Source organism: Salvelinus namaycush, chromosome 2 (genome assembly GCF_016432855.1).
Source record: "Salvelinus namaycush isolate Seneca chromosome 2, SaNama_1.0, whole genome shotgun sequence".
Lineage (NCBI taxonomy): Eukaryota > Metazoa > Chordata > Actinopteri > Salmoniformes > Salmonidae > Salvelinus > Salvelinus namaycush.
This window is the reverse complement of record NC_052308.1, coordinates 4,732,092-4,756,690: the sequence shown is the minus strand read 5'-3', so window position 1 is coordinate 4,756,690 and position 24,599 is coordinate 4,732,092. Positions and strand designations below refer to the sequence as shown.

The 24,599-nt window shown below is 44.5% G+C and overlaps 1 protein-coding gene across 4 annotated transcripts in view; it reads left to right on the top strand.

Moving 5' to 3' along the window:
• The first annotated feature begins 747 nt into the window (after positions 1-747).
• LOC120058164 (homeodomain-interacting protein kinase 1-like) overlaps positions 748-24,599 on the top strand; it is a 55,882-nt gene continuing 32,030 nt past the window's right edge. For 3 of the 4 annotated variants that reach the window (XM_039006658.1, XM_039006651.1, XM_039006633.1), the window contains exons 1-7: positions 914-1,233; positions 7,383-8,107; positions 9,174-9,365; positions 14,418-14,599; positions 22,934-23,057; positions 23,194-23,313; positions 23,746-23,832. In XM_039006658.1, the coding sequence (XP_038862586.1) occupies positions 7,385-8,107; positions 9,174-9,365; positions 14,418-14,599; positions 22,934-23,057; positions 23,194-23,313; positions 23,746-23,832 (1,428 nt within the window). In that variant the 5' untranslated portion in view covers positions 914-1,233; positions 7,383-7,384. The other variant, XM_039006643.1, reaches the window with a different exon arrangement.

The following is a 24,599-nucleotide window of genomic DNA, read 5'->3' as shown; positions in this document are numbered from 1 at the left end:
GAAGTTCCCATTGACTAAGCACCACGGATACCAATCAGGAGAGAATACATACAGGTCAAGGGTGCCAATTGAAAGTCAAGGGATGTGTCTGTGCCTTTTGGATTACTCTCTCTTTACAGAGAACCCCAGTGGTTCAAGTCAAGAGCTACCCTTCCCCTTTCAGTCTGCTCTGCGCATGTCTGAAAGTGACAGAGCCAGCAGCCAAGAGAGGTTTTCACAGTATGTCATAAAAAATTATTACACTTATGAATGTATGTAAAATGCTAATATGTATTACATCCAGTACAATGGAATAACTATAGTCCACTGACTATATAAGGGTAGTCAGTGGACATTCTGCACCTTGTGTAACGGATGTGAAATGGCTAGTCATTAGGTAACATGACCAAGGAGCTATTGAAATTTGAACGTTTGAAAAATTCATGTAAAAATGTGTGAGATGAAAATGGACAAACTAAAGGGTGTGCAATGTGTAGGCCCACTGAGAGTACATCCTGAACCTTGTTTGAAGTCAGTAGGTCATATGACCAAAGAGCTATTGAAATTCAAAAATGTAAATAAATAATTTAAAATAGTGTGAGATGTAAATCGACAAAAAAAAAGGTGTGTGCAATGTGTGTCAATCGGATTCGCTACAACCAGTTTTGAAAGTGTTAGAAGTAATAATTAAAGAGCTATTGAAATGTGAAAATGTCGATTTGTCACTATGTTGACGGTCCCTAACTGCTGTTGGTGGACGTAAGGAAAATTACAGGCGAATATCCGTCGAATATCTAACCTGAAACTGTATTTACCTCGGCATTATCCTAACCTGCTAGGAAAAATACATGCTCACAAAATATTGATCCCTTCCAGCCATGACGGTCTTTCTACTTCAGGGCTTTCTACGTCTGCTACGTCAGGTTAGCAGCTGAGACATTACGTCGTTTGTTCCCGTAGCTTTTGAAGGAAGTGTTTGTTATTGAAAGAAAATACGTTTTTATTATGTAACTACTTTTGATTTAATTTTATTACAACCCGAGTTGACTGTTTCCCGACCGGAACCGCTCCCTACTTGTGTGTGTTTGCTTACGTCTGTTTTGTTGGACAACAATGAAGGCCTAGTTAGTTTTAACGTTAGTTTATCGCTCCTAGCTAGCTGTTAACGTTACATCTGGATAATCTGCTCTCCTATGTGGGATTTCAACACATTACTGTACTGATCTTCGACATTACACTGTGAAATAAAATCAGGTATGTTGATTGCTTGAAACACGATGTTTTCGTAGGGTTACGTCCGAGTGTGATATTGACGTTAGCAAGCTAACTAAGTTACAATAGGCTTGTAATGGGATAAGTAGTTCATCTAGCTAAACCAGCTCATCTAGCTAAACCAGCTAGCTAAACCAGCTAGCTAAACCAGCTAGCTAAACCAGCTAGCTAAACCAGCTAGCTAAACCAGCTAGCTAAACCAGCTAGCTAGATATGTATGTCGACATAAATGACCGGCTCGTCTTGGCTAGCTCTGATTTACCTTCCTACGTTTGAACGATTATAGCTATATTGTAGGGCAGGAAGGGAAATATAAGCTAGCTACTATTCAATATATCATGTAATTATATGGATGTGAAATGTTGATTTAACTGTAAGTCGCTCAGGATAGGAGGCGAGTGTCTGCTAAATTACTAAAATGTAAACGCTAAATCATGTCCCCCAAAAGAGTATCACACTATTTGATTTGTTAGACAAGCTAGTTTGACATTTGCCTCTGGAAAGCCCACTGTCTTGGCCTAAACATTGTAATGGTCAAGCTGGATGAGCAACTGTTTTGGATGGAGAATGTCCTTATTGTTTGTTGTGGCTATCATAGATGGCTAGCCTAACGGTATATGCAGCATGTTTACTATGTTGGTAGGTGCAGGTATCTTGAGGACACTAGCTAGCTGTTTTAAACAATACGGACACGAGGTCAGGGGGGTGGCCTGTAAACATGCAGAGCTGTCACATCGGATTCAGCTGTCACATCGGATTCAGCTGTCACACCGGATTCAGCTGTCACACCGGATTCAGCTGTAACACCCGATTCAGCTGTCACACCGGATTCAGCTGTCACACCCGATTCAGCTGTAACACCCGATTCAGCTGTAACACCCGATTCAGCTGTAACACCCGATTCAGCTGTAACACCCGATTCAGCTAGCTGTCTACAGAAAGTATAAACACGCCTGGACTTTTTCCACATTTTGTTGTTATAAAGTCGGATTTAATTATTTTGTTGTTGTTGTCAACGATCTACACAATACTCTGTCAAAGTGGAAGAACAATTTTAACAACATAGTTTTTAATATATTGATTAGATAGGTGTTCAACCCACTGAGTTAATACGTGTTAGAATCACCTTAGGCAGCGATTACAGCTGAGAGTCTTTCTGGTTAAGTCTCTGGATTGTGTAACATTTGCCCATCCATTATTTTCAAAAATTCTTCAAGTTCTGTCAAATTGGTTGTTGATCATTGCTAGGCAACCATTTTCAGGTCTTGTCATAGATTTTCAAGCTGTCAAAAAAAAACTGTAACTCAGCCACATTCACTGTCTTCTTGGTAAACAGCTCCAGTGTAGATTTGGCCTTGTGTTTGTAGGTTATTGTCCTGCTGAAAGGTGAATTCCTCTCCCAGTGTCTGGTGGAAAGCAGACTGAACCAGGTTGTCTTTCAGGATTTTGCCAGTTTTTTTTATTTAACTAGGCAGGCCAGTTAAGAACAAATTCTTATTTACAATGACAGCCTACCGGGGAACAGTGGGGCAGAACGACAGATTTTTACCTTGTCAGCTCAAAGTTCATTTGTGGAATGTCTTTCCTTAATGCATTTGAGCCAATCAGTTGTATTGTGACATGGTAGGGGTGGTATACAGACGATAGCCCTATTTGGTAAAATACCTAGTCCATTTTATGGCAAGAACAGCTCAAATAAGCAAAGAGAAATGACAGACCATCAGTCTGTCATTCTGGACAATTTCAACAGCTTTGAAAGTTTCTTCAAGTGCTGTCGCAAAAACCATGAAGCGCTATGATGAAACTGGATCTCATGAGGACCGCCACAGGAAAGGAAGACTGAGTTATCTCTGCTGCAGAGGATAGGTTCATTATTGTTACCAGCCTCAGAAATTGCAGCCCATATAAATGCTTCACAGAGTTCAAGTAACAGACACATCTCAACATCAGCTGTTCAGAGGTAGCTGTGTGAATCAGGCCTTCATGGTCAAATTGCTGCAAAGAAACCACTACTAAAGGACACCAATATGAAGAAGAGACTTGCTTGGGCCAAGAAACACTAACAATGGACATTAGACCGGTGGAAATCTGGCCTTTGGTCTGATGTCTTTGTGAGACGCAGAGTAGGTGAACGGATGATCTCCGGAGGTGTGGTTCCCATCGTGTACCATGGAGGAGGTGGTGTGGGGATGCTTTGCTGGTGACACTGTGATTTATTTAGAATTCAAGTCACACTTAACCAGCATTCTGCAGCGATACGCAATCTCATCTGGTTTGCACTTAGTGGTGGGACCATTTGTTTTTCAACAGGACAATGACCCAACACACCTTCAGGCTGTGTAGGGACTATTTGACCAAGATGGAGAGTGATGGAGTGCTGCATCAGATGACCTGGCCTCCACAATCACCTGACCTCAACCCAATTGAGATGGTTTGGGATGAGTTGGACAGGAACAGCAGCAAACAGGTGCTTAGCATATGTGGGAACTCCTTCAAGACTGTTGGAAAAGCATTCCAGGTGAAGCTGGTTGAGAGAATGCCAAGAGTGTGCAAATCTGTCAAGGCTGCAGTGTACCACCCTGCATCCCACTGCTGGCTTGCTTCTGAAGCTAAGCAGGGTTGGTCCTGGTCAGTCCCTGGATGGGAGACCAGATGCTGCTGGAAGTGGAGTTGGAGGGCCAGTAGGAGGCACCCTTTCCTCAGATAAAAAAACATATCCCAATGCCCCAGGGCAATGATTGGGGACACTGCCCTGTGTAGGGGGGCGTCTTTCGGATGGGATGTTAAACGGGTGTCCTGACTCTCTGTTGTCACTAAAGAGCCCATGGTACTTATCGTAAGAGTAGGGGTGTTAACCCTGGTGTTCTGGCTAAATTCCCAAGCTGTCCCTCATACCATCATGGTCACCTAATCATCCCCAGCTTACAATTGCCTGATTCACCCCCCTCCTCTCCCCTGTAACTATTCGCCAGGTCGTTGCTGTAAATGAGAATGTGTTCTCAGTAAACTTATATGGTAAAAAAAAAAAAAAGCCAAAGGGTGGCTACTTTGAAGAATCTGAAATATATTTTGATTTGTTTAACACTTTTTTGGTTACTATATGATTCCATATGTGTTATTTCATAGTTTTGATGTCTTCACTATTATTCCACAATGTAGAAAATAGTAAAAAAATAAAGAAAAACCCTTGAAGGAGTAGGTGTTGTACAACTTTTGACTGGTACAGTATGTATCACATGTACATAAGTATTCAGACCCTTTACTCAGTACTTTGTTGAAGCACCTTTGGCAGCGATTACATTCTCGAGCCAACTTGGGTATGACGCTACAAGCTTGGCACACCTGTATTTGGGGAGTTTCTCCCATTCTTCTCTGCAGATCCTCTCAAGATCTGTCAGGTTGGATGGGGAGCAATGCTGCACAGCTATTTTCAGGTCTCTCCAGAGATGTTCGCCTTCAAGTTCGGGCTCTTGCTGGGCCACTCAAGGACATTCAGAGACTTTTCCTGAAGCCACTCCTGTGTTGTCCTGTTGGAAGGTGAACCTTCGCCCCAGTCTGAGGTCCTGAGTGCTCTGGAGCATGTTTTCATCAAGGATATCTCTGTACTTTGCTCCGTTCATCTTTCCCTTGATCCTGACTAGTCTCCCAGTCCCTGCCTCTGAAAAACATCCCAGCAGCATGATGCTGCCACCACCATGCTTCACCGTAGTGATGGTATTGGCCAGGTGATGAGCAGTGCCTGGTTTTCTCCAGACGTGATGCTTGGCATTCAGGCCAAAGAGTTCAATCTTGGTTTCATCAGACCAGAAGAGAATCTTGTTTCCTCTGGTCTGAGAGTCCTTCAGGTGCCTTTTGGAAAACTCCAAGTGGGCTGTCATGTGCCTTTTACTGAGGAGTGGCTTCCGTCTGGCCACTCAACAATAAAGGCCTGATTTGGTGGAGTGCTGTAGAGATGGTTGTCCTTCTGGAAGGTTCTCCCATCTCCACAACTCTAGAGCTCTTTCAGAGTGACTATTGGGTTCTTAGTCACCTCCCTGACCAAGGTCCTTCTCCAACGATAGCTCTAGGAAGAGTCTTGGTGGTTCCGCACTTCTCCTGTTTAAGAATGATGGAGGCCACTGTGTTCTTGGGGACCTTCAATGCTACAGAAATGTTTTGGTACCCTTCCCTAGATCTGTGCCTTGACACAATCCTGTCTCGGAGCTCTACGGAAAGTTCCTTTGACTTCGTGGCTTGGTTTTTTCTCTGACATGCAATGTCAACTGTGGGGCTTTTATATAGACAGCTGTGTGCCTTTCCAAATCATGTCCAACCAATTGAATTTACCACAGGTGTGGACTCCAATCAAGTTGTAGACACATTTCAAGGATGATCAATGGAAACAGGATGTACAAAAATAAGGAGAGGTCTGAATACTTTCCGCTCTGTATGGTGTAAGATTTTGTATTCAGGACAAAAGGTTAATTGTTTTGCTACATTTTTTGCGGTATTTGAGGTCTTGTGAGACGTCTGTTTCTCAAACTAGACACTCTAATGTACTTGTCCTCTTGCTCAGTTGTGCACCGGGGCCTCCCATTCCTCTTTTTATTCTGGTTAGAGCCAGTTTGTGCTGTTCTATGAAGGGAGTAGTACACAGCATTGTACGAGATCTTCAATTTCTTGGCAATTTCACGCATGGAATAGCCTTCATTTCTCAGAACAAGAATAGACTGACGAGTTTCAGAAGAAAGTTATTTGTTTCTGGCCATTTTGAGCCTGTAATCAAACCCACAAATGCTGTTGCTCCAGATACTCAACTAGTCTAAAGAAGGCCAGTTTTATTGCTTTTTTAATCAGAACAACAGTTTTCAGCTGTGCTAACAAAATTGCAAAAGGGTTTTCTAATGATCAATTAGCATTTTAAAATGATAAAGTTGGATTAGCTAACACAACGTGCCATTGGAACACAGGAGTGATGGTTGCTGATAATGGGCCTCTATACGCCTATGTAGATATTCCATTAAAAAATCTGTCGTTTCCAGCTACAATAGTCATTTACAACATTAACAATGCCTACACTGTATTTCTGATCAATTTGATGTTATTCTAATGGACAAATAATGTTATTTTCTTTCAAAATCAAGGACATTTCTAAGTGACGCCAAACTTTTGAACGTTAGTGTATGTATGTATGTATGTGTGTAAAATATATATATATATATATATATATATGTATTCTATAAACCTTATATATTCTATAGGCTATGCAGAGCCATGGTCGTGTCCACTTGTGTCTATCAGCTGTAGTTACAATCAAACGACCCGACCCGGACCTGAGGGAGAAGTTAGAATGTTGGACCCAGGGGTTCGGGTGGATCTGTATAAACCTCTAATACTCACTGTATATTTCAAATGAACATTCTGAAACATGCAAGATATGTCCCATTGATAGACCTCTCTCTCTCTCTCTCTCTCTCTCTCTCTCTCTCCTTCCTCCCCACCACCCCTCCCTCTCTCTCTCTCTCTCTCTCTCTCTCTCTCTCTCTCTCTCTCTCTCCTTCCTCCCCACCACCCCCCTCTCTCTCTCTCTCTCTCTCTCTCTCTCTCTCTCTCTCTCTCCTTCCTCCCCACCACCCCTCCCTCTCTCTCTCTCTCTCTCTCCTTCCTCCCCACCACCCCTCCCTCTCTCTCTCTCTCTCTCTCCTTCCTCCCCACCACCCCTCCCACTCTCTCTCTCCTTCCTTCCTCCCCACCACCCCTCCCTCTCTCTCTCTCTCCCTCTCTCCTTCCTCACCACCACCCCTCCCTCTCTCTCTCTCTCCCTCTCTCCTTCCTCACCACCACCCCTCCCTCTCTCTCTCTCTCTCTCTCTCTCTCTCTCTCTCTCTCTCTCTCTCTCCTTCCTCACCACCACCCCTCCCTCTCTCTCTCTCTCTCCTTCCTCCCCACCACCTCTCTCTCTCTCTCTCTCTCTCTCTCTCTCTCTCTCTCTCCTTCCTCCCCACCACCTCTCTCTCTCTCTCTCTCTCTCTCTCTCTCTCTCTCCTTCCTCCCCACCACCCCTCCCTCTCTCTCTCTCTTTCTCTCTCCTTCCTCCCCACCACCCCTCTCTCTCTCCCCCCCCCTCCATGCACACTCCCTCCTATCTCCAGGTATGTCGTCCCAGCTCCAAGTGTTTTGTCCTCCCTCCATCTCCTCCAGCGCCTTCTGCCGTGTCAAGAAGATGAAGGTAGAAAACTGTGTTTGGGAGGTGTCCTCTGACGCCCCCTATGGTTCCGTGGGCGGCCAGCAGGGGGTAGGGGGTTACTCCTTCGCCCCCTCTGCCACCCCAGGTTCCCGAGGCCAGGTGGTGGTCCGGGCGGCCGACAGCACAGGCAGCCTACCCAGAGGCTCCAGCCGCCGCCTCAACGACCACTACTCACACACGCACACCTCACACACACACACCTCACACACACATACCTCACACACGCACACCACGACGACCGCAACAGGCACGGGGACGCGACGACAGGGCCAGAAGAGGAAGAATAAGGAAGTTGAAGGAAGTAATAGTGTTCAGATTCTGGAGGAGCTCTCTGCCCCTCGACCAGTCTTCTCCACGAGGACAGGGGGCGTCGGAGGAGGGGGTACGGGCCAGTCCGTCCCCAACTCGGCCCCCACTACCAAGAGCTCCAGCTCCAACGGAGAGGGGGACTACCAGCTGGTGCAGCATGAGACCCTGTGTTCAGTCTCCTGTAGTTATGAGGTGCTGGAGTTCCTGGGGAGGGGGACCTTCGGTCAGGTGGCCAAGTGTTGGAAGAGGGGAACCAATGAGATCGTGGCCATCAAGATCCTCAAGAACCACCCTTCTTACGCACGACAGGGCCAGATCGAGGTGGGTTCTTTTTTTTCTCGGTCTATCATGATTGATTGATTGATTGATTGGTTAGCCTGGAATCGAAAACGGTTTATTAGCCTGGAATCCAAAACTGATATGCACTGTTTTACCTTCATGGTTTTGTGAAGTGAGACTCACTAGGGGGGAAACAAAGCATATCAGCTTGGACACCAGCCTAGATGTTTATTGCTTTTCAAGAGGACTTTCTCCAAGGACCTTCAACCTCTCCTGTCAATGAAATATCCAAGTGTTAGACTATTTTTTATTTATTTTTTTATTTAACCTTTATTTATCCAGGTAGGCCAGTTGAGAACAAGTTTTCATTTACAACTGCGACCTGGACAAGATAAAGCAAAGCAGTGCGACAGAAACAACAACACAGAGTTACACATGGAATAAACAAGCGTACAGTCAATAACACAATAGAAAAAATTAAGTCTATATACATTGTGTGCAAATGGCGTGAGGAGGTAAGGCAATAAATAGGCCAATAGTAGTGAAGTAATTACAATATAGCAGATTAACACTGGAGTGATAGATGAGCAGATGATGATGTGCAAGTAGAGATACTGGTGTGCAAAAGAGCAGCAAAGTAAATAAAAACAATGTGGGGATGAGGTAGGTAGATTGGGTGGGCTATTTACAGATGGACTGTGTACAGCTGCAGCGATCGGTTAGCTGCTCAGACTAGCCCAATTTATATATAGGACTAACAAATGTCGAGTGTTTTGAGCTGTGTCAATGTTTTCTCACTAACACAGCCTCTTGATTCATGTTCATTATCCTTCAAGAGAAACGCCTGGTAACCCATAGATCATCTACGCGGGACTATCCAAATAACGTGTGTCTGGAATTCTTACTATAGACCTTTGTCAGGCATGGAGTTCACACTTCCTGCTTGTTCCCAGGCGCCAGACTAGTTCGAGAATAGACAACTGGAACACAAGTGTAGCAGATTATGTTGAGTTCTAGAATAGACAACTGGAACACAAGTGTAGCAGATTAAGTTGAGCTGTGTCAATGTGCTCTGGCTAAGCCACTCCACCCTCCTGTCTGTTCCCAGGTGGGCATCCTGAACCGTCTGAGTGAGGAGAACGCTGACGAGTTTAACTTTGTGCGTTCCTACGAGTGTTTCCAACACAAAGGTCACACCTGCCTGGTGTTTGAGATGCTGGAGCAGAACCTGTATGACTTCCTGAAGCACAGCAAGTTCAGCCCCCTGCCACTACAACACATCAGACCCATACTGCAACAGGTGACAATACAATACAACTTTATTGATCCGTTATACAGACTATAGAAATGTGAGGAAGGAATATGGTCAAGATATTATGGTCGGACCTTATTTGACAGTCTGTTTACCTGGTAGGCCTACTCATTCTAAAAGTTGAGTTATTACACTGTTGTGACACTGTTGTGACACTGTTGTGACACTGTTACACTGTTACTACACTGGGGCGGCAGGGTAGCCTAGTGGTTAGAGTGTAGCCTAGTGGTTAGAGTGTAGCCTAGTGGTTAGAGTGTAGCCTAGTGGTTAGAGTGTAGCCTAGTGGTTAGAGTGTAGCCTAGTGGTTAGAGTGTAGCCTAGTGGTTAGAGTGTAGCCTAGTGGTTAGAGTGTAGCCTAGTGGTTAGAGTGTAGAGGTGGCAGGTAGCCTAGTGGTTAGAGTGTAGAGGCGGCAGGTAGCCTAGTGGTTAGAGTGTAGAGGCGGCAGGTAGCCTAGTGGTTAGAGTGTAGAGGCGGCAGGTAGCCTAGTGGTTAGAGTGTAGAGGCGGCAGGTAGCCTAGTGGTTAGAGTGTAGAGGGGGCAGGTAGCCTAGTGGTTAGAGTGTAGAGGTGGCAGGTAGCCTAGTGGTTAGAGTGTAGAGGGGGCAGGTAGCCTAGTGGTTAGAGTGTAGAGGCGGCAGGTAGCCTAGTGGTTAGAGTGTAGAGGGGGCAGGTAGCCTAGTGGTTAGAGTGTAGGGGCGGCAGGGTAGCCTAGTGGTTAGAGTGTAGAGGGGGCAGGTAGCCTAGTGGTTAGAGTGTAGGGGCGGCAGGGTAGCCTAGTGGTTAGACTGTAGAGGTGGCAGGTAGCCTAGTGGTTAGAGTGTAGAGGCGGCAGGTAGCCTAGTGGTTAGAGTGTAGAGGAGGCAGGGTAGCCTAGTGGTTAGACTGTAGAGGTGGCAGGTAGCCTAGTGGTTAGAGTGTAGGGGCGGCAGGGTAGCCTAGTGGTTAGACTGTAGAGGTGGCAGGTAGCCTAGTGGTTAGAGTGTAGAGGTGGCAGGTAGCCTAGTGGTTAGAGTGTAGAGGTGGCAGGTAGCCTAGTGGTTAGAGTGTAGAGGTGGCAGGTAGCCTAGTGGTTAGAGTGTAGAGGTGGCAGGTAGCCTAGTGGTTAGAGTGTAGAGGGGGCAGGTAGCCTAGTGGTTAGACTGTAGAGGTGGCAGGTAGCCTAGTGGTTAGACTGTAGAGGTGGCAGGTAGCCTAGTGGTTAGAGTGTAGAGGCGGCAGGTAGTCTAGTGCTTAGAGTGTAGAGGCGGCAGGGAGCCTAGTGGTTAGAGTGTAGAGGCGGCAGGGAGCCTAGTGGTTAGAGTGTAGAGGCGGCAGGGAGCCTAGTGGTTAGAGTGTAGAGGCGGCAGGTAGCCTAGTGGTTAGAGTGTAGCCTAGTGGTTAGAGTGTAGCCTAGTGGTTAGAGTGTAGCCTAGTGGTTAGAGTGTAGCCTAGTGGTTAGAGTGTAGAGGCGGCAGGTAGCCTAGTGGTTAGAGTGTAGAGGCGGCAGGTAGCCTAGTGGTTAGAGTGTAGAGGCGGCAGGTAGCCTAGTGGTTAGAGTGTAGAGGTGGCAGGTAGCCTAGTGGTTAGAGTGTAGAGGCAGTAGGTAGCCTAGTGGTTAGAGTGTAGAGGCAGTAGGTAGTCTAGTGGTTAGAGTGTAGGGGGGGCAGGTAGTCTAGTGGTTAGAGTGTAGAGGCAGTAGGTAGTCTAGTGGTTAGAGTGTAGGGGCGGTAGGTAGCCTAGTGGTTAGAGTGTAGAGGCGGCAGGTAGCCTAGTGGTTAGAGTGTAGAGGCAGTAGGTAGCCTAGTGGTTAGAGTGTAGGGGCGGCAGGTAGCCTAGTGGTTAGAGTGTAGAGGCGGCAGGTAGCCTAGTGGTTAGAGTGTAGAGGCGGTAGGTAGTCTAGTGGTTAGAGTGTAGGGGCGGCAGGTAGCCTAGTGGTTAGAGTGTAGAGGCGGCAGGTAGCCTAGTGGTTAGAGTGTAGAGGCGGCAGGTAGCCTAGTGGTTAGAGTGTAGAGGCGGCAGGTAGCCTAGTGGTTAGAGTGTAGAGGCGGCAGGTAGCCTAGTGGTTAGAGTGTAGAGGCGGCAGGTAGCCTAGTGGTTAGAGTGTAGAGGCGGTAGGTAGCCTAGTGGTTAGAGTGTTGGTTAGAGTGTAGAGGCGGTAGGTAGCCTAGTGGTTAGAGTGTAGAGGCGGTAGGTAGCCTAGTGGTTAGAGTGTAGAGGCGGCAGGTAGCCTAGTGGTTAGAGTGTAGAGGTGGTAGGTAGCCTAGTGGTTAGAGTGTAGAGGGGGTAGGTAGCCTAGTGGTTAGAGTGTAGAGGCGGCAGGTAGCCTAGTGGTTAGAGTGTAGAGGGGGCAGGTAGCCTAGTGGTTAGAGTGTAGGGGCGGTAGGTAGCCTAGTGGTTAGAGTGTAAAGGCGGCAGGTAGCCTAGTGGTTAGAGTGTACGGGGGCAGGTAGCCTAGTGGTTAGAGTGTAGAGGGGGCAGGTAGCCTAGTGGTTAGAGTGTAGAGGGGGCAGGTAGCCTAGTGGTTAGAGTGTAGAGGTGGCAGGTAGCCTAGTGGTTAGAGTGTAGAGGGGGCAGGTAGCCTAGTGGTTAGAGTGTAGAGGTGGCAGGTAGCCTAGTGGTTAGAGTGTAGAGGCGGCAGGTAGCCTAGTGGTTAGAGTGTAGAGGTGGCAGGTAGCCTAGTGGTTAGAGTGTAGAGGCGGCAGGTAGCCTAGTGGTTAGAGTGTAGAGGGGGCAGGTAGCCTAGTGGTTAGAGTGTAGAGGGGGCAGGTAGCCTAGTGGTTAGAGTGTAGAGGTGGCAGGTAGCCTAGTGGTTAGAGTGTAGAGGGGGCAGGTAGCCTAGTGGTTAGAGTGTAGAGGCGGCAGGTAGCCTAGTGGTTAGAGTGTAGAGGGGGCAGGTAGCCTAGTGGTTAGAGTGTAGGGGCGGCAGGGTAGCCTAGTGGTTAGAGTGTAGAGGTGGCAGGTAGCCTAGTGGTTAGAGTGTAGAGGCGGCAGGTAGTCTAGTGGTTAGAGTGTAGGGGCGGCAGGGTAGCCTAGTGGTTAGAGTGTAGAGGTGGCAGGTAGCCTAGTGGTTAGAGTGTAGAGGAGGCAGGGTAGCCTAGTGGTTAGACTGTAGAGGTGGCAGGTAGCCTAGTGGTTAGAGTGTAGGGGCGGCAGGGTAGCCTAGTGGTTAGACTGTAGAGGTGGCAGGTAGCCTAGTGGTTAGAGTGTAGAGGTGGCAGGTAGCCTAGTGGTTAGAGTGTAGAGGGGGCAGGTAGCCTAGTGGTTAGAGTGTAGAGGTGGCAGGTAGCCTAGTGGTTAGACTGTAGAGGTGGCAGGTAGCCTAGTGGTTAGAGTGTAGAGGCGGCAGGTAGTCTAGTGCTTAGAGTGTAGAGGCGGCAGGGAGCCTAGTGGTTAGAGTGTAGAGGCGGCAGGGAGCCTAGTGGTTAGAGTGTAGAGGCGGCAGGTAGCCTAGTGGTTAGAGTGTAGCCTAGTGGTTAGAGTGTAGCCTAGTGGTTAGAGTGTAGCCTAGTGGTTAGAGTGTAGCCTAGTGGTTAGAGTGTAGCCTAGTGGTTAGAGTGTAGCCTAGTGGTTAGAGTGTAGCCTAGTGGTTAGAGTGTAGAGGCGGCAGGTAGCCTAGTGGTTAGAGTGTAGCCTAGTGGTTAGAGTGTAGCCTAGTGGTTAGAGTGTAGCCTAGTGGTTAGAGTGTAGCCTAGTGGTTAGAGTGTAGCCTAGTGGTTAGAGTGTAGCCTAGTGGTTAGAGTGTAGCCTAGTGGTTAGAGTGTAGCCTAGTGGTTAGAGTGTAGCCTAGTGGTTAGAGTGTAGAGGTGGCAGGTAGCCTAGTGGTTAGAGTGTAGAGGGGGCAGGTAGCCTAGTGGTTAGAGTGTAGAGGCGGCAGGTAGCCTAGTGGTTAGAGTGTAGAGGGGGCAGGTAGCCTAGTGGTTAGAGTGTAGGGGCGGCAGGGTAGCCTAGTGGTTAGACTGTAGAGGCGGCAGGTAGCCTAGTGGTTAGAGTGTAGAGGCGGCAGGTAGCCTAGTGGTTAGAGTGTAGGGGCGGCAGGGTAGCCTAGTGGTTAGAGTGTAGAGGTGGCAGGTAGCCTAGTGGTTAGAGTGTAGAGGAGGCAGGGTAGCCTAGTGGTTAGACTGTAGAGGAGGCAGGTAGCCTAGTGGTTAGAGTGTAGGGGCGGCAGGGTAGCCTAGTGGTTAGACTGTAGAGGTGGCAGGTAGCCTAGTGGTTAGAGTGTAGAGGTGGCAGGTAGCCTAGTGGTTAGAGTGTAGAGGTGGCAGGTAGCCTAGTGGTTAGAGTGTAGAGGTGGCAGGTAGCCTAGTGGTTAGAGTGTAGAGGGGGCAGGTAGCCTAGTGGTTAGAGTGTAGAGGTGGCAGGTAGCCTAGTGGTTAGACTGTAGAGGCGGCAGGTAGCCTAGTGGTTAGAGTGTAGAGGCGGCAGGGAGCCTAGTGGTTAGAGTGTAGAGGCGGCAGGGAGCCTAGTGGTTAGAGTGTAGAGGCGGCAGGTAGCCTAGTGGTTAGAGTGTAGAGGTGGCAGGTAGTCTAGTGGTTAGAGTGTAGGGGCGGCAGGTAGCCTAGTGGTTAGAGTGTAGAGGTGGCAGGTAGTCTAGTGGTTAGAGTGTAGAGGTGGCAGGTAGTCTAGTGGTTAGAGTGTAGAGGGGGCAGGTAGCCTAGTGGTTAGAGTGTAGAGGTGGCAGGTAGCCTAGTGGTTAGAGTGTAGAGGCGGCAGGTAGCCTAGTGGTTAGAGTGTAGAGGCGGCAGGTAGCCTAGTGGTTAGAGTGTAGGGACGGCAGGTAGCCTAGTGGTTAGAGTGTAGAGGGGGCAGGTAGCCTAGTGGTTAGAGTGTAGAGGTGGCAGGTAGCCTAGTGGTTAGAGTGTAGAGGCGGCAGGTAGCCTAGTGGTTAGAGTGTAGGGACGGCAGGTAGCCTAGTGGTTAGAGTGTAGGGGCGGCAGGTACATCGGGGTGATGTCATTGGGAGACTAAGTGAAAATATTACTTCTCTAGATGCCACTTTTGAACCCTTTTCTGTTGATAGCCTCCACCGTTTGAAAGCCTGCATTACCTACATTTGACCACTAGGTGGCGACAGCGCTGATGAAGCTGAAGTCTCTGGGTCTGATCCATGCTGACCTGAAGCCAGAGAACATCATGCTGGTGGATCCTCTCAGACAGCCCTACAGGGTCAAGGTCATCGACTTCGGCTCAGCCTCACACGTCTCCAAGGCTGTCTGCTCAACGTACCTGCAGTCGCGATACTACAGGTTTGTGTGGCCAGTCACATCTCCTAAGGCTGTCTTCCACGTACCCACAGTCACGATACCGTGTGTGTGTGTGTGTGTGTGTGTGTGTGTGTGTGTGTGTGTGTGTGTGTGTGTGTGTGTGTGTGTGTGTGTGTGTGTGTGTGTGTGTGTGTGTGTGTGTGTGTGTGTGTGTGTGTGGCCAGTCTTGTCTCCAAGACTGTCTGCTTAACGTACCCCTAGTCACGATACTACTGTCAGATACACCTGAGACTAGGTTTTTTTCCTGGGCAGGTGTGAGTGATACAACATGGTGTGGTATCTGTAAACAAGCCTCTGCCTTTTTCCACATTTTGTTACGTTACAGTCTTATTTTAAAATGGATTAAATATAGTATGCTCGCCCATCTACATACAATACCCCATAATGAAAAAGCAAAAACTGTTCTTAAGAATTGTTTGCAAAAATGATATATTTTTTAATGCAATATCAGATTTACAAAATTGTTCAGACCCTTTACTCAGTACTTTGTTGAAGCACCTTTGGCAGTGATTACATTCTCAAGTCTTCTTGGGTATGACGCTACAAGCTTGGCACACCTGTATTTGGGGAGTTTCTGCCATTCTTCTCTGCAGATCCTCTTCAGCTCTGCCAGGTTGGATGGGGAGCGTCGCTGCACAGCTATTTTTAGGTCTCTCCAGACATGTTCGATCGGGTTTAAGTCCAGGCTCTGGCTGGGTAACTCAAGGACATTCAGAGACTTGTCCCGAAGCCACTCCTGCGTTGTCTTGGCTGTGAGCTTAGGGTCGTTGTCCTGTTTTGAAGGTGAACCTTCACCCCAGTCTGAGGTCCTGAGCGCTCTGGAGCAGGTTTTCATCAAGGATCTCTCTGTACTTTTCTCTGTTCAGCCAGCTCTACTATAAAGGCCTGATTGGTGGAGTGCTGCAGAGATGGTTGTCCTTCTGGAAGGTTCTCCCATCTCCACAGAGTTTGGCCGGCCAGCCAGCTCTAGGAAGAGTCTTGGTGGTTCTAATCCTGTTTAAGAATGATGGAGGCCACTGTTTTCTTGGGGACCTTCAGTGCTGCAGAAATGTTTTGGTACCCTTCCCCAAATCTGTGCCTCAACACAATGCTGTACCTGAGTTCAATTTCGAGTCTTATAGCAAAGGGTCTGAATACTTATGTAAATAAGGTAGATTTTTTAAAGATTTTTTTTTTAATGAATATGCAAACATTTCTAAAAACCTGTTTTTGCTTTGTCCATATGAGCTATTGTGTGTAGATTGATGGGGTCATACCCAAGAAGACTGGAGGATGTAATCACTGCCAAAGGTGCTTCAACAAAGTACTGAGTAAAGGGTCTGAATACTTATGTAAATGTGATATTACAGCTGTTTTATTTTTAATAAATTTGCTAAAATTTATAAAACCATGTTTTTGCTTTGTTATTATGGGGTATTGTGTGTACATGGGTGAGCATACTATATTTAATCCATTTTAGAATAAGGCTGTAACGTAACAAAATGTGGAAAAAGTCAAGTGGTCTGAATACTTTCCGAATGCACTGTATATCTGACATTATGGTACAGGTATATGTGACATTATGGTACAGGTATATCTGACATTATGGTACAGGTATATCTGACATTATGGTACAGGTATATCTGACATTATGGTACAGGTATATGTGACATTATGGTACAGGTATATCTGACATTATGGTACAGGTATATGTGACATTATGGTACAGGTATATCTGACATTATGGTACAGGTATATGTGGCATTATGGTACAGGTATATGTGACATTATGGTACAGGTATATCTGACATTATGGTACAGGTATATGTGACATTATGGTACAGGTATATCTGACATTATGGTACAGGTATATCAGACATTATGGTACAGATATATCTGACATTATGGTACAGGGATGTCTGACATTATGGTACAGGTATGTCTGACATTATGGTACAGGTATATCAGACATTATGGTACAGGTATATCAGACATTATGGTACAGGTATATCAGACATTATGGTACAGGTATATGTGACATTATGGTACAGGTAAATCTGACATTATGGTACAGGTATATCTGACATTATGGTACAGGTATGTCTGACATTATGGTACAGGTATATCAGACATTATGGTACAGGTATATCAGACATTATGGTACAGGTATATCTGACATTATGGTACAGGTATATGTGACATTATGGTACAGGTATATCTGACATTATGGTACAGGTAAATCTGACATTATGGTACAGGTATATCTGACATTATGGTACAGGTATATCTGACATTATGGTACAGGTATATGTGACATTATGGTACAGGTATATCTGACATTATGGTACAGGTATATCTGACATTATGGTACAGGTATATCTGACATTATGGTACAGGTATATCTGACATTATGGTACAGGTATATCTGACATTATGGTACAGGTATATCTGACATTATGGTACAGGTATATCTGACATTATGGTACAGGTATATCTGACATTATGGTACAGGTATATCTGACATTATGGTACAGGTATATCTGACATTATGGTACAGGGATGTCTGACATTATGGTACAGGTATATCTGACATTATGGTACAGGTATATCTGACATTATGGTACAGGTATATGTGACATTATGGTACAGGTATATCTGACATTATGGTACAGGTATATGTGACATTATGGTACAGGTATATGTGACATTATGGTACAGGTATATCTGACATTATGGTACAGGTATATCTGACATTATGGTACAGGTATATCTGACATTATGGTACAGGTATATCTGACATTATGGTACAGGTATATCTGACATTATGGTACAGGTATATCTGACATTATGGTACAGGTATATCTGACATTATGGTACAGGTATATCTGACATTATGGTACAGGTATATGTGACATTATGGTACAGGTATACGTGACATTATGGTACAGGTATATGTGACATTATGGTACAGGTATATCTGACATTATGGTACAGGTATATGTGACATTATGGTACAGGTATATGTGACATTATGGTACAGGTATATGTGACATTATGGTACAGGTATACGTGACATTATGGTACAGGTATACGTGACATTATGGTACAGGTATATCTGACATTATGGTACAGGTATATCTGACATTATGGTACAGGTATATCTGACATTATGGTACAGGTATATCTGACATTATGGTACAGGTATATCTGACATTATGGTACAGGTATATCTGACATTATGGTACAGGTATATCTGACATTATGGTACAGGTATATCTGACATTACGGTACAGGTATATCTGACATTACGGTACAGGTATATCTGACATTATGGTACAGGTATATCTGACATTATGGTACAGGTATATCTGACATTATGGTACAGGTATATCTGACATTATGGTACAGGTATACGTGACATTATGGTACAGGTATATGTGACATTATGGTACAGGTATATCTGACATTATGGTACAGGTATATCTGACATTATGGTACAGGTATATCTGACATTATGGTACAGGTATATCTGACATTATGGTACAGGTATATCTGACATTATGGTACAGGTATATGTGACATTATGGTACAGGTATATCTGACATTATGGTACAGGTATATCTGACATTATGGTACAGGTATATCTGACATTATGGTACAGGTATATCTGACATTATGGTACAGGTATATCTGACATTATGGTACAGGTATATCTGACATTATGGTACAGGTATATCTGACATTATGGTACAGGTATATCTGACATTATGGTACAGGTATATCTGACATTATGGTACAGGTATATCTGACATTATGGTACAGGTATATCTGACATTATGGTACAGGTATATCTGACATTATGGTACAGGGATGTCTGACATTATGGTACAGGTATATCTGACATTATGGTACAGGTATATCTGACATTATGGTACAGGTATATGTGACATTATGGTACAGGTATATGTGACATTATGGTACAGGTATATGTGACATTATGGTACAGGTATATGTGACATTATGGTACAGGTATATGTGACATTATGGTACAGGTATATGTGACATTATGGTACAGGTATACGTGACATTATGGTACAGGTATACGTGACATTATGGTACAGGTATATCTGACATTATGGTACAGGTATATCTGACATTATGGTACAGGTATATCTGACATTATGGTACAGGTATATCTGACATTATGGTACAGGTATATCTGACATTATGGTACAGGTATATCTGACATTATGGTACAGGTATATCTGACATTATGGTACAGGTATATCTGACATTACGGTACAGGTATATCTGACATTACGGTACAGGTATATCTGACATTACGGTACAGGTATATGTGACATTATGGTACAGGTATATCTGACATTATGGTACAGGTATATCTGACATTATGGTACAGGTATATCTGACATTATGGTACAGGTATATCTGACATTATGGTACAGGTATATCTGACATTATGGTACAGGTATATCTGACATTATGGTACAGGTATGTCTGACATTATGGTACAGGTATGTCTGACATTATGGTACAGGTATATCTGACATTATGGTACAGGTATATCTGACATTATGGTACAGGTATATCTGACATTATGGTACAGGTATATCTGACATTATGGTACAGGGATGTCTGACATTATGGTACAGGGATGTCTGACATTATGGTACAGGTATATCAGACATTATGGTACAGGTATATCAGACATTATGGTACAGGTATATCAGACATTATGGTACAGGTATATGTGACATTATGGTACAGGTATATGTGACATTATGGTACAGGTATATCTGACATTATGGTACAGGTATATCTGACATTATGGTACAGGTATACGTGACATTATGGTACAGGTATATCAGACATTATGGTACAGGTATATCAGACATTATGGTACAGGTATATCAGACATTATGGTACAGGTATATCAGACATTATGGTACAGGTATATGTGGCATTATGGTACAGGTATATGTGACATTATGGTACAGGTATATCTGACATTATGGTACAGGTATATCTGACATTATGGTACAGGGATGTCTGACATTATGGTACAGGGATGTCTGACATTATGGTACAGGTATATCTGACATTATGGTACAGGTATATCTGACATTATGGTACAGGTATATCTGACATTATGGTACAGGTATATCTGACATTATGGTACAGGTATATCTGACATTATGGTACAGGTATATCTGACATTATGGTACAGGTATATCTGACATTATGGTACAGGTATATCTGACATTATGGTACAGGTATATCTGACATTATGGTACAGGTATATGTGACATTATGGTACAGGTATATCTGACATTATGGTACAGGTATATGTGACATTATGGTACAGGTATGTCTGACATTACGGTACAGGTATATGTGACATTATGGTACAGGTATATGTGACATTATGGTACAGGTATATGTGACATTATGGTACAGGTATATGTGACATTATGGTACAGGTATATCTGACATTATGGTACAGGTATATCTGACATTATGGTACAGGTATATGTGACATTATGGTACAGGTATGTCTGACATTACGGTACAGGTATATGTGACATTACGGTACAGGTATATGTGACATTATGGTACAGGTATGTCTGACATTACGGTACAGGTATATCTGACATTATGGTACAGGTATATCTGACATTATGGTACAGGTATATCTGACATTATGGTACAGGTATATCTGACATTACGGTACAGGTATATGTGACATTATGGTACAGGTATATGTGACATTATGGTACAGGTATATCTGACATTATGGTACAGGTATATCTGACATTATGGTACAGGTATATCTGACATTATGGTACAGGTATATGTGACATTACGGTACAGGTATATCTGACATTATGGTACAGGTATATCTGACATTATGGTACAGGTATATGTGACATTACGGTACAGGTATACGTGACATTATGGTACAGGTATACGTGACATTATGGTACAGGTATATGTGACATTATGGTACAGGTATATCTGACATTATGGTACAGGTATATCTGACATTATGGTACAGGTATATGTGACATTATGGTACAGGTATATGTGACATTATGGTACAGGTATATGTGACATTATGGTACAGGTATATCTGACATTATGGTACAGGTAAATCTGACATTATGGTACAGGTATATCTGACATTATGGTACAGGTATATCTGACATTATGGTACAGGTATATGTGACATTATGGTACAGGTATATGTGACATTATGGTACAGGTATACGTGACATTACGGTACAGGTATATCTGACATTATGGTACAGGTATATCTGACATTATGGTACAGGTATATCTGACATTACGGTACAGGTATATGTGACATTATGGTACAGGTATATCTGACATTATGGTACAGGTATGTCTGACATTACGGTACAGGTATATCTGACATTATGGTACAGGTATATCTGACATTATGGTACAGATATATTATGGTACAGGTAAATCTGACATTTTGACTGACATTGGTGTATATACAGGTGAATCACATATAAAAAGTCAATTATTCCACCCACCTTTGAGAATCTGAGACTGCAAAAAATCCAGGTGTTTATTCCACTACAGTCTTGGTATAGTGAGTCCAGGTGGTTATTCCACTAAAATCTTGGTATAATGAGTCCAGGGGGTTATTCCACTACAATCTTGGTATAGTGAGTCCAGGTGGTTATTCCACTACAGTCTTGGCATAGTGAGTTCAGGTGGTTATTCCACTACAGTCTTAGTATAATGAGTCCAGGTGGTTATTCCACTACAGTCTTGGTATAATGAGCCCAGGTGGTTATTCCACTACTATCTTGGTATAAAGAACCCAGGTGGTTATTCCACTACAATCTTGGTATAATGAGTCCAGGGGGTTATTCCACTACAATCTTGGTATAGTGAGTCCAGGTGGTTATTCCACAACAGTCTTGGTATAATGAGTCCAGGTGGTTATTTCACAACAGTCTTAGTGTAATGAGTCCAGGTGGTTATTCCACTACTATCTTCGTATAATGAGTCCAGGTGGCTATTCCACTACTATCTTGGTATAATGAGTCCAGGTGGTTATTCCACAGCAGTCTTGGTATAATGAGTCCAGGTGGTTATTCCACTACTATCTTGGTATAATGAGTCCAGGTGGTTATTCCACAGCAGTCTTGGTATAATGAGTCCAGGTGGTTATTCCACAGCAGTCTTGGTATAATGAGTCCAGGTGGTTATTCCACAGCAGTCTTGGTATAATAAGTCCAGGTGGTTATTCCACAACAGTCTTGGTATAATGAGTCCAGGTGGTTATTCCACAACAGTCTTGGTATAATGAGTCCAGGTGGTTATTCCACAACAGTCTTGGTATAATGAGTCCAGGTGGTTATTCCACTACAGTATTGGTATAATGAGTCCAGGTGGTTATTCCACAACAGTCTTGGTATAATGAGTCCAGGTGGTTATTCCACTACAGTCTTGGTATAATAAGTCCAGGTGGTTATTCCACTACAGTCTTGGTATAACAAGTCCAGGTGGTTATTCCACTACAGTCTTGGTATAACAAGTCCAGGTGGTTATTCCACTACAGTATTGGTATAATAAGTCCAGGTGGTTATTCCACAACAGTCTTGGTATAATGAGTCCAGGTGGTTATTCCACAACAGTCTTGGTATAATGAGTCCAGGTGGTTATTCCACAACAGTCTTAGTATAATGAGTCCAGGTGGTTATTCCACAACAGTCTTGGTATAATGAGTCCAGGTGGTTATTCCACAACAGTCTTGGTATAATGAGTCCAGGTGGTTATTCCACTACAGTATTGGTATAATGAGTCCAGGTGGTTATTCCACTACAGTCTTGGTATAATGAGTCCAGGTGGTTATTCCACAACAGTCTTGGTATAATGAGTCCAGGTGGTTATTCCACTACAGTATTGGTATAATAAGTCCAGGTGGTTATTCCACAACAGTCTTGGTATAACAAGTCCAGGTGGTTATTCCACTACAGTATTGGTATAATAAGTCCAGGTGGTTATTCCACAACAGTCTTGGTATAATGAGTCCAGGTGGTTATTCCACAACAGTCTTGGTATAATGAGTCCAGGTGGTTATTCCACAACAGTCTTAGTATAATGAGTCCAGGTGGTTATTCCACTACAGTCTTGGTATAACAAGTCCAGGTGGTTATTCCACTACAGTCTTGGTATAATAAGTCCAGGTGGTTATTCCACAACAGTCTTGGTATAATGAGTCCAGGTGGTTATTCCACTACAGTCTTGGTATAATGAGTTCTATGTTTTCTCCCTCAGGGCTCCAGAGATTATCCTGGGTTTGCCGTTCTTTGAGTCTATAGACATGTGGTCTCTGGGCTGTGTTATAGCTGAGCTGTTCCTGGGCTGGCCCCTCTATCCCGGGGCATCAGAGTACGACCAGGTTAGTACTTCTACAGATACACAAACAAACACATTTTATCCTCAACTCTTATGATGGTAATATACCAAGCTATATCAAACTGTTGATAGTCATGTATTGTGTAATACCTTCCTTCCTTCCTTCCCTCCTCCACTAGATCCGGTACATCTCACAGACCCAGGGTCTGCCTGCAGAGTACCTGCTGAGTGCCGGCACCAAGACCAGCCGCTTCTTTAAGAGAGGACCTGACTCTAGCTACCCCCTCTGGAGAATCAAGGTATTACACCCCTCCTCACTGCTCTGCTGCAACAATCTTGTAATTGTTTAGGCATAAACTAGCTTTGTTTTTCTTAGGAAGATCTACCTTTCTTGAAATAAGTCATGTAGGCAACTCTGCAATGCTTTATGGAGATGCACACAAAAATGTCATTTTTCCTTTTCCTGTATATTCAAGCTTCAGCGCGGCAGGTAGCCTAGTGGTTAGAGCGTTTGGCCAGTAACCGAAAGGTTGCTGGATTGAATCCCCGAGCTGACAAGGTAAAAATCTGTCGTTCTGCCCCTGAAAAAGGCAGTTAACCCACTGTTCCCTGGTAGGCCGTCATTGTAAATAAGAATTTGTTCTTAACTGACTTGCCAAGTTAAATAAAGGTACAAATTGAGCCTTATGAATATGAGGAGTGTAACGTAAATCCTTTCTGTGTTTAAATAGACTCCTTCAGAGCACGAGGCTGAGATGGGCATCAAGTCTAAGGAGGCCAGGAAATACATCTTCAACTGTCTGGATGACATGATGCAGGTAGGCTGGCTACATGGTGCTGCTAGGTAGGCTACATGATCCTGCTAGGTAGGCTACATGATCCTGCTAGGTAGGCTACATGGTGCTGCTAGGTAGGCTACATGATCCTGCTAGGTAGGCTACATGGTGCTGCTAGGTTGGCTACATGGTGCTGCTAGGTTGGCTACATGGTGCTGCTAGGTAGGCAACATTTTAAATTTTAAATTTCACCTTTATTAGGAGAGTAGTATGGCATTGAAGCTTGTCTGGAGGTTAGTTAACACAGTGTCCAAAGAAGGGCCTGATGTATACAGAATGGTGTCGTCTGCGTAGAGGTGGATCAGAGACTCAACAGCAGCAAGAGCGACATCATTGTGACACCCCCATAGCTAGGTAGGCTACATGGTGCTGCTAGGTAGGCTGCATGGCGTTATCTAGTAGGCTACATGGTGCTGCTAGGTAGGCTGCATGGCGTTATCTAGTAGGCTACATGGTGCTGCTAGGTAGGCTGCATGGCATTATCTAGTAGGCTACATGGTGCTGCTAGGTAGGCTGCATGGCATTATCTAGTAGGCTACATGGCGTTATCTAGTAGGCTACATGGTGCTGCTAGGTAGGCTGCATGGCGTTATCTAGTAGGCTACATGGTGCTGCTAGGTAGGCTGCATGGCATTATCTAGTAGGCTACATGGTGCTGCTAGGTAGGCTGCATGGCGTTATCTACCCAGTACAGGACTCTCATGAGGTCTGCTAAACATCAATCAATCAATCAATCAAGTTTATTTTAT